This window comes from Glycine soja, chromosome 12, assembly GCF_004193775.1.
Source record: "Glycine soja cultivar W05 chromosome 12, ASM419377v2, whole genome shotgun sequence".
NCBI lineage: Eukaryota > Viridiplantae > Streptophyta > Magnoliopsida > Fabales > Fabaceae > Glycine > Glycine soja.
In genome coordinates this window covers 5,667,771-5,678,717 of record NC_041013.1, presented here as the reverse complement: position 1 = coordinate 5,678,717, position 10,947 = coordinate 5,667,771, and the positions used below count along the sequence as shown (strand labels likewise).

General features: G+C 34.5%; 1 protein-coding gene and 1 non-coding gene across 7 annotated transcripts; one reads left to right on the top strand and one right to left on the bottom strand.

Moving 5' to 3' along the window:
• Positions 1-275: 275 nt before the first annotated feature.
• On the bottom strand, positions 276-7,991 carry LOC114379933 (probable NOT transcription complex subunit VIP2). 6 transcript variants are annotated; one of them, XM_028338770.1, is made up of 15 exons: positions 7,798-7,989; positions 6,308-6,440; positions 5,720-5,828; positions 5,468-5,646; positions 5,312-5,354; positions 4,988-5,197; positions 3,050-3,256; positions 2,855-2,956; positions 2,340-2,428; positions 2,038-2,220; positions 1,443-1,865; positions 1,300-1,352; positions 1,172-1,213; positions 769-913; positions 276-668 (listed from the first exon to the last, which is right to left on the bottom strand). In XM_028338770.1, the coding sequence occupies exons 2-15, from the start codon at positions 6,323-6,325 to the stop codon at positions 609-611; spliced, it is 1,863 nt and encodes a 620-aa protein (XP_028194571.1). In that variant the 5' UTR covers positions 6,326-6,440; positions 7,798-7,989; the 3' UTR covers positions 276-608. The 6 variants fall into 6 exon arrangements, with proteins under 6 accessions (XP_028194571.1, XP_028194568.1, XP_028194567.1 ...); XM_028338767.1 differs by having other exon boundaries at positions 4,988-5,354; positions 5,759-5,828; positions 7,798-7,990; XM_028338766.1 differs by having other exon boundaries at positions 4,988-5,354; positions 7,798-7,988.
• Positions 5,720-5,800, top strand: LOC114380623. Its single transcript, XR_003659798.1, has one exon. It is a non-coding gene; the product is annotated as a small nucleolar RNA snoR35 (small nucleolar RNA).
• Positions 7,992-10,947: the final 2,956 nt, after the last annotated feature.

Below are 10,947 nucleotides of genomic sequence, written 5' to 3'. Positions count from 1 at the left end.
AAACAATAAAAAACCATGCTTAAATTTCACGCATAAACATCTATTTATTTAAAAATATTTTTGAATAAATCAAAAGATCATTTTTTTAAAAAAAAAAGCTCAACTATTTTACAGCTACTGATTTTATCAGCTTTAGACCAATTAGACTAGTACTCGACCAAATTTTACTTCCACCAGTTATGATCTACCTGGAGCATTTTTGGATACCTTTAAAATCATGGTGGCTACCTCAAAACCCGTGATTCCATAATTCATGGTCAAGCTGGTCAATTCAATTTTAGATCTCTGATTGTAACAGATTCAGATTAAGATAATTATTTCGGAAGGTGGAGTATAACTCCTAGACAGTACATCCATTTTCGATCCAGGTGTTCTTCCTGTGTGCATTAGCTAAGGGGCAGAAAAACATGTTTGTCAGACAGCTAGGTTATCCTACGTATCCTAATTATTGTTTGTATTAAGGCAAGGAAAAATAAAATACTAGCTTGGATCACTAAAGCGACCAGATTGGAAGAAACGCCAAATTGAAGAATTCTAATGCTGCAAAATGACTCCAAGACATTAAATCCATAATTGAAACTTTACAATAAAAGGTTTTTGTTTCCTCCTCAAAGTTGAGGCAGATGTGGTCTCTTTTCCAACATTTCATAATGAAGAACAAAATTATCCTGCAAGGAGGTTCTACATTAGAGGCTAAAAAACAGAACAATATTAATAGGAGGAAAAGTTCACAAACACCATCGACAGAGTATATTCAAAAAAGCTAACCTTTCGGACGGTTTCAAATATGCTTGGATCGAAACAGTGATAAGATCCTCTCTCGTATGTGTTTGTTTTAACCAGCGGCTCCATGTTGGGAACTCTTATAAACCACAAACGATGTTCTTTGTGATAAAACCAACCTCTGTTGTAACTGCGAGCAACAACCCCTACCTCGTTAGAAATTATTGAATTGGGAAAACAATTTCAGAGAATTAAATTTAGGAATTTGTCAACATATTTTTAGTTTAGGAATACTGAAACTAGATAAGTGGTTAATGTGTTAACCACACATTATTTAATTAACCACTCATCGAGTAATTCTACCCAAATTATAAAAATTAGAAGCAAGCTCAAATCATCCAAAAATAAAAAAGAAACAAAAAGGACAGATTGGAGGAAATGGGCATACAGCTCACTGGCGGCGTATAATTGTGCTTCATCTTTGGGCATGCTGCAAAGAAGATTATTTTTATATTTAATTATAAAATAACAAGCAATTCAATGAAAAAGCAAGTGATATTTAGATTTTAAAGCCACCTGTAAAATAAGTAAAACAATGTTTCCACCGAAAACTTTGAAAAATAACCTTGCTGCATCATGCAATAATGAAAAGTTAGCCCAAAGAAAAGGTTTGAAAATAGGGAAATGAAATTATAAAAAACATAATGTAAATATCTCACATGTAGAGCAGGTGGCTGTTTGGCATAATAACATTGTGGCACAGTAAACTCTGGATCGCCCTTAGCTGATTCATCAGACCATGGAGACCCAAAGGTCTTGTGAAGATTTTCTGATGAATTCAAATTTAACCCCAGAGTAGTAAGATCAATTCCAAGAGCAAGAGACGTCAGGTCAGGATCACTCATCCGGATCACACTTAACAGGCCGAGCAAACCAAATGGATCTGGTGCCGGTTGTGCAGTTTGAATAGACTTCATGCCCTGATCCCTAAAAGACTGATTTACAGCTGACATTTGAAGGCGGAACTGGGACTGATTTTGGTGCTGTTGATATTGCTGGATGAGCTGGTCATACGAACCCATACCAGAAACTGTATTTGGAGAATTTAGCGGCCTTAATCCAATGCCAGGAGGTCCACTGGTCTAAACCAAAATACAAAAGTGATTAGAATGTCAGAAATACTTGTTTCAGAAGGAAACATGTAATTTTATTTGCATCAGGCACCTCATCTTGAAAGACAAGCTGAAGAGAAAGGAGGGGGGAGCTTATTCATTACAAAAACAAGTTCCATCAACGAGAACAAAACTTGCACACCTGTGAATGATAGGTCGAATGTGAAGATGGGAAAATATCTGATCCATGTAGATGGAGAAGATCCTGGTTGTTAACAGATGAAAAAGAGACATTGCCACTACTGACTGAAGGAGCATGCTGTTGCTGTTGTGCTCGATGTGATGAATATGTACCCCCTAAGCTGAAACCAGCTGACCTTCCCATCTGCAGATAGAAAGCACGGAAAGTTCAGAAATGAGAACAGTGTTTTGATCCATCAAATATTGTACAAAAGGATATGTATATAGATAAGATTTCTTTGTCTTTTATATAATGTAACCCACAGAGAAATGCTGAGATTGCATCATTGGCACAGCATTGTCATGAAGTTGTTCTTTCTGGTGCATATCCATAGCATAATCTGCATTACCACCTGCACAAATAATATGGTAAGAAACAAATGTTTAAGTCAACTGAGCAACTTTGACTAAGTAGAATTCTGTAAATAAACAGAGGTAACCAAAAATAATTAAAAACCACAGTTGTCATTTCCAGCAAAGCAATCTAAGACTTATCAGCACAAACCAAAGAAGTAATTAATTTCCTTATAAAATTTAGACACAATATTGCATCCTCACTAAATGTATAACAGATAATACGGATGGTTAACTTAAGACAGAAAGCAGGGGCACGTACACCTATCACAACCAATCAAAAGCCAAGCACTGAAATAATACAGAGAATAGTAAAATACAGAGAGTAATAAAACAAAACACTGAAAGTAAACATGCATACAGATCCAGAAAACCCATCTCTCTAAGAATACTCTTTACACTCCAAAGTATAAGGCATACTACACCTTTGAATCCTGGTAAAGCTGGGAAATCTTCATTTTGAATGCTAAACTCTTGGTTTTGTTGAACAATGGGACTAACACCAAGACCCTGTTTTCGTAAAGAACCTGAAATTTATTTTGTATATATCATATCATTCTTTATTGTACAAGGTGCATAAATATATCGAACATAAAAAAAAAACATTTATCATCACTTACCCAACTGTCCTTGAGGCCCTCCAGCAGAACTCGGACGACTTGTCAGTTGAGGGAAGTCATTGATGTCAAAAGGTGAACTGTCATTGGTATTCACATCATTCAACATCCCCATTGAGTTCAAGTTACTCACTGCTTGAACATGGCTTTGGGAAAGTGGACCCCCACTAGGATAAGAATTTCCTAGCATTGAAATTACCTGTGGAGATCCTGCGTCAAGAAAATGTTGGTTACCACAGTCAACTCTATTAAAGGGGAAAAAATTATATATTCAACATGCATGAAACGTACAAACAATTTGATCATGCAATTCATATAAATCTCAAAACAACCAGCAGTTCTTTAAGTTGTTTTCAATCAAATTTTGCTGTCATAGTAACATAACATTCACATGTCATATCAAGAAACCCTTTTTATATCAATACATGAAAGAAATAGCATAGTGACACCACCAGAGCCAACAAATTTGATGCAGGCGAACAAGCAGCAATTAATGCAACAGAAAGCTTAGCCAAAATATCAACCCACATTATCAAATCTTAGAAAGTGAAAATTGCAGACTAGCTGCTCTTGTAGAGGGGACAACAGTCCACCAGTCCACATCGCAGTATAATGTGGTTCAGAGGGGTCCCACTTTTAAACAACCCATGGTGTCTTTGATGGCTGCACTATTGCAAAGCACATGAAAATAGTGGCCAGAGTAAATATGGCTGACATATGGAAATTATCTTCAAAACTCCCATTACCCCTGTTACAGCCTTTGGCTTCTTACTTCAAGAATTTAGTTGTGTTTCACATGGATATAAATGTTGAAAATAGCAAATATGGCTGAGAGATGGGAATTATCAATATTTAATTATAGCAATATAGTAAATATGGCAGGTTATATTCTTGTAATTATGACTTCTAATATGAATATATGCTCTGTTGTGTAATTCAGACACACAATTCATTATCAGTGTGTTTGAATTGGCGGTGAAGACCCAAAAACCAGAGTCAGAATCTCAACATGGAAAATAGTTGAGGATTCTACTCCCAGAAATAAATAATTTCTTCATGAGACGTATCATTTTTGTGCCTGAATCGCACACCGAATCACATGAATCGTGTTAGAATTGCACGATTCTGGTTCAAAATGGGTCGCACCCAAAGCATGTTAGGTCATGTGTGGCCCGATTCAGAAACCCTAAAAAATACTTTTTCCAAAAACTTGTGTAAAAAGAGGGAACCAGCCGATTTTCTCCCCCCGAAGAGACCCAACCTGTCCCCATTGTGTGCAAGACATATTTGTTCATGTGATATGAAATCATGTCTCCTTCTTACCTTGTTTTTTCTATTCTCCTCTTTATTCATGCAATGCGAAAAGAGAGTGACCCACCCTTTGTGTCCTCTCTTTTTGTATCTTAATGTGTTGGTTGAGCAATAATGCAACCACACATGCCTGCAAGCTGAGTGGTGGTCCCCTGTTATTATGTAGAAAGTGTTTGTTTTGAAGCTTATATGACACTTGGTTAGCTATTTGACATCCAAACGCTTAATATATATGTGTGTGTGTGTGTGTTTTCATTTCTCATGTTTCTTTATGTTAAAATGATCCTAGAGTTATGTTTTTTAGTTATTAATCATGAATTTGGGCTGATATGTGTGTGAGTATTATTACTGATCATGAATCTTACGATTCACAATTAAAAATATAGGCTTTCCGATTCATGACTTGTATCCCGATTCAACTACCATGCTTGCAGCCATTCATCAAGTGACAATATGTACCCCATTTCACTCACCAATGACAATATTTGCCCACTTCTTTTTACAATACAAAAAAAAAAGATTTTGAATTAATATGGCAAAGGGGGAATAGAAAATGCTTACATTAAGGTAAATTTCTTTCATATACAAATATTCCATATAAGAAGAACTTGTAACATTAAAAATGCATACCTTGTGGAAGCACACCACTCATCAATCGATTCGGTCCTTGCATACCTAAACCACCGGATCCACTGTTTGCACCCAAATTTAGACGAGATGCGAGAGCAGGCACAGACAATCCTCCACCAGTCCTTCCAATATTCCCTCCTCCAACCATGTTTCCCACAGAACTTGTGATTCGAGGACCTGCATTTCCCAAAATTGGGTTTACTCCCAATCCTGGAACAGCATTTCGGTTACCAACTGCAGCAGATGTAGGAAGAATCCCAGGAATAGAACCACCAACTCCATTTGTGCTACTACTAAATCCAGGGTTTCCTACAACACTTATACCTCCTCTATTGGTGATTCCTGAATGGGAGCTTCCATGAGATAGCTGCAAATATAATTGAGACAGGCGAAGAAACAGTAAATAACATAACATAAAAAATACAATGACAGAATGAAGAGGTGAGAGTACGCTCAAAATTTCAGTTATTACTCTCATACCTGAGACAATGCAACTGGGAGATTGTTGGATGTAAATCTTCCACTAGAAAGGCTTCCAGTGGGTTGTTGAACACCCCCCGATGGTACATTATTTATAGTTGAGTTTCTTGATGTGAGTGTACCGGGCATGTTGGGAACATTAAAGCTCCCATGAATATTGTGCAATCCTTGAATAGCTCCTGCAGCAATAACCTAACAATTATACAACTACATGAAAAGATTTCCAAAGTAAATCCAGTAAAAGCTCCCCACCAGTGTGATGAAAATTTGGGGAGGCTGCACCAGACTGACCAGAAAACGATGAAGCAAAAGACCGTCCAGCACCATCTGGAAGATTTGAAGCAGATCCATTCAGAGAAGACTGCAAGGAAAACTCTGCTAAGATTAAAAGTTAAGATAGGCATGCTAAAAAGAATAAAATCTAAAAGTGTCAATCAACATCTTATGATTTAAAATATTAATAATCATAATATATATATAGATGTGTGGGGATAGATTTTAACCATGTAATCCTCTTAAAAAACTCAACGCATCATACTACCATGCATGTATGCAATGCATCATATACCAAAGAAATGAAAATATATCAAGCTGGAATTTGTAACTCACAACTGAGAACGGAAATCATATAAATCCTAATATAAGCCGTCTACTTCAATTTAGCAAGAGAAAAATCAGAGTTTTTCATGAAAACAAATCAAAATACAACATTACAGCAAGTAGACATGACCACGCAAAAAAGAGTGAACAGAAATATAAAATACTGAAAATAATTGCCAAAAGAAAAAAAATAAAACAAGGATGGGAAGGGGAAAAGCTTTTTGGGACATAAGGGAATACATTAAGTAACCCCGACATCACATGAATTTCAAAAGGTCAACCCAAAAATCATCCCTTGCTGAAAATGGTCCTCCTTTGTACTCAAAGTCCTCAGAACAATCTGAGAAGTGTTTCCTTGCAACCAAATAACAACCTAAAATAACATGACGTAAAAGACAATATTAGACATGATGCAATACAGTAACTTTTAAGCATCCAATAATACAAAAAACTAAAGCAAACTAATTAAAATGAAAAAGAGAGTCACATTTGACAAGTTCTCCGATCAGAATCCTGTTCCCTTCTCCAAACTAACATGAAATTCATCTAGGTTCTACCATTTAATCCCTTGTAACTAAAGATTCTCTATAAATCCAGGTTATCTCTCCATATAACTAACATGGAAACATCCACAACTTCAAGACAAACAAACAAAATAAATACAAGCTGAAAAACATACTACACACTTATGAATTTAATAGGCATGCAAAATCGACATAAAAAAAATATACTATCATCCATTCAGAAATTATCTTTGGTTAGACTTTTAAGGTTATTATAAAAGCTAACAAACTTATACCATACGCGACAGTTTGTTAAACAACATAGTCGGTACATTTATTTATTCTACACCTTATTTACTTTCTGACATCAAAATAAAATTTGTTGTTCCACTTAGAATAGACCAGTATTGCAGTTGCAGTATTGTCCACAACCATATCAACCCACAATTGCGGCGTTGTTTCCATTAATACAAAAAAAAAAAAAAACACAGCATAATCCCAACACCTGCAACGCAACAACAAAGGTCTACGCGTTCCAGATTTTGTTTTAAAAAAACAGATGCATTCACCACAACTCATGTCACAGTAGTCTCAACTCCGGCAATCGCATTAACCACAGCGCAGCGCAATATTCTGTTCGCATCACAATTTAAACACTATAGAAAAAGCAACCGACGCATATTTCAACTCCCTTGTTTACAAAAAAAAAAAAAAAAAGACGTGTTAAGCTAAGCTTAAACCTCTAGTAACGATGTGCAAACCCTAAATAAACTTCCAAAGTACATCTCATTTCTTCACAAGGATACCAGGGCGTGAAAAAACAAATTCGAAGCAGAAACCATTGCCAAAAAATATTGCCGACACACTGATAAATCAATTCAAGACCAAAAAGTTACAAAAACTAAACCGCGTTAAATTTTCAACAGCGAGATGCTAAATTCTTTCTCATCGCGCAGATAAAAAAAAACAGCATGCAAATCATTACACAGAGAAACACGCCACACTACAAACCAATGGCAACCTATAGGTTTCAGTTCGCTGAATCGAACTAATTGTTAGGAATAAAAACCTACAACGAAATTCGAAGCTGGAGAAGCTGAAGAACAAAAGCGTGGAGAGTTACGAAGGAATGAGGGAAGAGTAACGAGGATCTAAGGGAAGGAAATGATGAAGTGAAAAGCAGAGTAGATCGAAGTTGGAATCAACTCAGAGAGGAAGAGAGAGTACCTGAGAAGCAGATCAGAGCTAGTTCTGAGTCAAAGACCGAGTTCGGGAGCCCTAAATCGGAACCAGAAAAATGAAAGTGAAAGCTACAAAGGAAGAGAGAGAGAGAGGAATAATACTTCGGATTGGTTTGGGTCCGAGACGACAAAAGAAAGGTTTATTATAAATTTCTGGTGTAAAATGAAAAACAATGTGCATGCGGCTGCCAATACAGGTTCGTTCGCACCACTTGGGCCTGTCTAATTTGTAAACTAGTGTTCCACCACTGTTTCATTTAAGAGCCTAATTTTGTGACAAAGGTAGACATGGCAAGAAAACTAAGTACTTTGTGAGTATTCGCCCGAAATTGTAAGAGGTATTTAGTAAGGTTGTTTTTTGTTTTTATTTCTATTGGGAATAGAAAAGGATGATAGAAATGTATTTGGTTAGATTTATATTTTCATTTTTAGTGAAAATATTTTTTCAAATACAATTGTAAACAATAGAATCGCTTCGAGAGTTCTCAGTTGAAATCAGGAACTCATCTTTGATAAAATGAAAACGCGGTGACAAAAAATATAATTTTAAGTAAATATAAAAATATATTATCTTTTAAAAATCCATTTTCAGTGTTTTTATTTCTTGAAAGAAAAAAATAAGAAGTCAGGTCAAACATATTTTTAGAATTCTAATCTTTTGACAATAAAAACAGTTATCAAATAATAAAAATAAAAAATAAAAATACAAACTAAACACACTCTAAATGTACCAAGGATTTATGTATAAAACTTACTAAATTTTGATGTGTAATTGAACGTATTTTTTAGATCAAATGACACAACATTCTTTGTAACCTTGTTTATTAATAAATACAAGAAATATCATTCATACCAACAAAGCATTTTCCTATTGAAATTGTGAAAAATCCAATTTGATGAAAATCATAATTCGTGTCATTTTGACGAAAAAATACGTTCGTAACAAATATCATTTTCCCTGTGAAAATAAGTAAATGAAATTCATTTGTTAATACTTAATTAATATTCACTATATTTGACCAATTAAATAAAATCCAATATAAGTTACTTGCCCCATAGAATTATTGTTCTAGAAGTCTAAACTAAATACATTCAACATATGATGGCGAAGGGAACTACTACATAAACAACATAGAAAGATCATACCCAATAATGGTTTTTTGTTTGTCCGAAAATCAACCATATCACATCCTGTAGCAAAAGAAAAAAAAAATCAACCATATCGATCAAATAAATAGAATGTTGAGTGAGTATACGAGAGATCACTGCTTATAAAAACAAAGTATAAGAGAGATCACCCCCGCATGCACTTAAAAGGATTTGCCACAGTGGCTTAATAAAAAAATGCCTTTGGGAAGTTAGTAAAATCAAACATCTCCAAGAGATAATTTGAGTACCTTTCAGTTAACTTAGAAAAAAGTGGGAGGTCTGTAGCAATAAAAAAGATAAAAACAGTGGGAGACATCAAGTGACACAAAGTCACAAACTAGCAAAATTTCAAATCATGAAGTTATTAATTATGGGTGTTTCACTAATATCAAAATTGTTGATTTCTAAAGATACAGTTTCTTAACTTTTCTGAAATATCGTATCAGTGTGACTTTGTGGAGGTAGCAGGATAGACACTCATAAATTGAGTACCATTCCCAGGGTTGGCTTGAGAAGTTCAAGCTAAAATACGAATCAAGTCATTTTGTCGTTTTGAAGATAGTTATTCGGTTGATACAAGAAATGGAGATTAAATTGAAATCCAAAAAGAAAAAAAAAAACAGACTAGTTTCCTTTCATATTGTTTTTGATATGGATAAAAATGTTTTTTTTACAAGTGACAAGCTGATTATTCTTTTGCAATAAAACAACTTAAAGGAGAAAATACAACAAAGAAAGGTTTTCAATTGTTATTTATTGTAATGAGTCAAGACATGGCAATGGCGCGGATTGAGTATGGATATTGTCTCTCCAATCCCTTAATCTGACTCCTCAATATATCCTCATACCCGTACCCGATACCCGACGGGTTTGAGTTTATTGTCTCATCCTCGTACCCGTCGGGTATCGGGTATCCCCAACCCCATTCCACACACCATTTAGAAAAATATTTCTTCTTTTGTAAAAAAATATTAAAAATTTGATTTTAGAAAAAAATAAATTGATTGTTAAACATTTATTTTTAACTACTTATATATCAATAAATTTATTATAACGCGTGTATCTACATAAATAGTTAAGAAAATAATATTAAATTATGTAAAAAATTTAAAATAAAATTAACTAGTAATAAAAATTATATGTCTTTTGATTAAATTATGCAAAAATTCTAAAGATTTTAAGTGGTGGGGTGGGTTCGGATTCGGGGTCGGAACGGGTCTAGTAATCTCATACTCGTACCTGTACCCGACTTTTGGTTATCGGGGAAAACCCGAACCCGAATCCATACCCGATCAACTCAAGTATTACCCGTCAAAGTCTCTCATTCAAGCCAAGTTGAACATGGAGATGAAATTTGAAGTCCATAAAGAAAAATGAAAATTAGACTAATCTTATTAAAAATTGTTTTTTTTCTAACCCAAATATTATTCGAAATGATGTTGAAGATCACGAATGATGAATTTTTAAAGATGTATACATGCACTTGGGATACATCACATGATGAGACAACAAATCTGATAAGGCAAAATTTCAAACCCAGGAACAAACAAGAAAACGAAAGAGGAGAGAAATTTTTTCGGGGTGTAAAATTTGGTCAGGAAAACTCAAATATACAGGACTGAAGGGAATCATATGATTGTTTAAATCGGAAAATCCCATAATTGTTGTGATTGAATCAAATCAAAATCTATCACATTAAAATTAAGGATTTTCCGCCAAGCTTTTGTATTTTAAGTTCAAAATAATCTCAAAAAGGATTTTATTAAATTAGAAAGTAAAAAATTTGCACAATCCAATATTACACACAAAGGAGGAATCAAATCTGCATAATTGCACTACAGCAAGTGCACATGATCCAAATTAAACTTATGGTGAGTAAGACTTTCATTTTTTGCTAATCACTTTGATAGCTCACATCACAAGATATATGCATAAACTAATGAGACAAAACTATCTTTTGATAATGTGAGATTTTACCTTTTAAAAT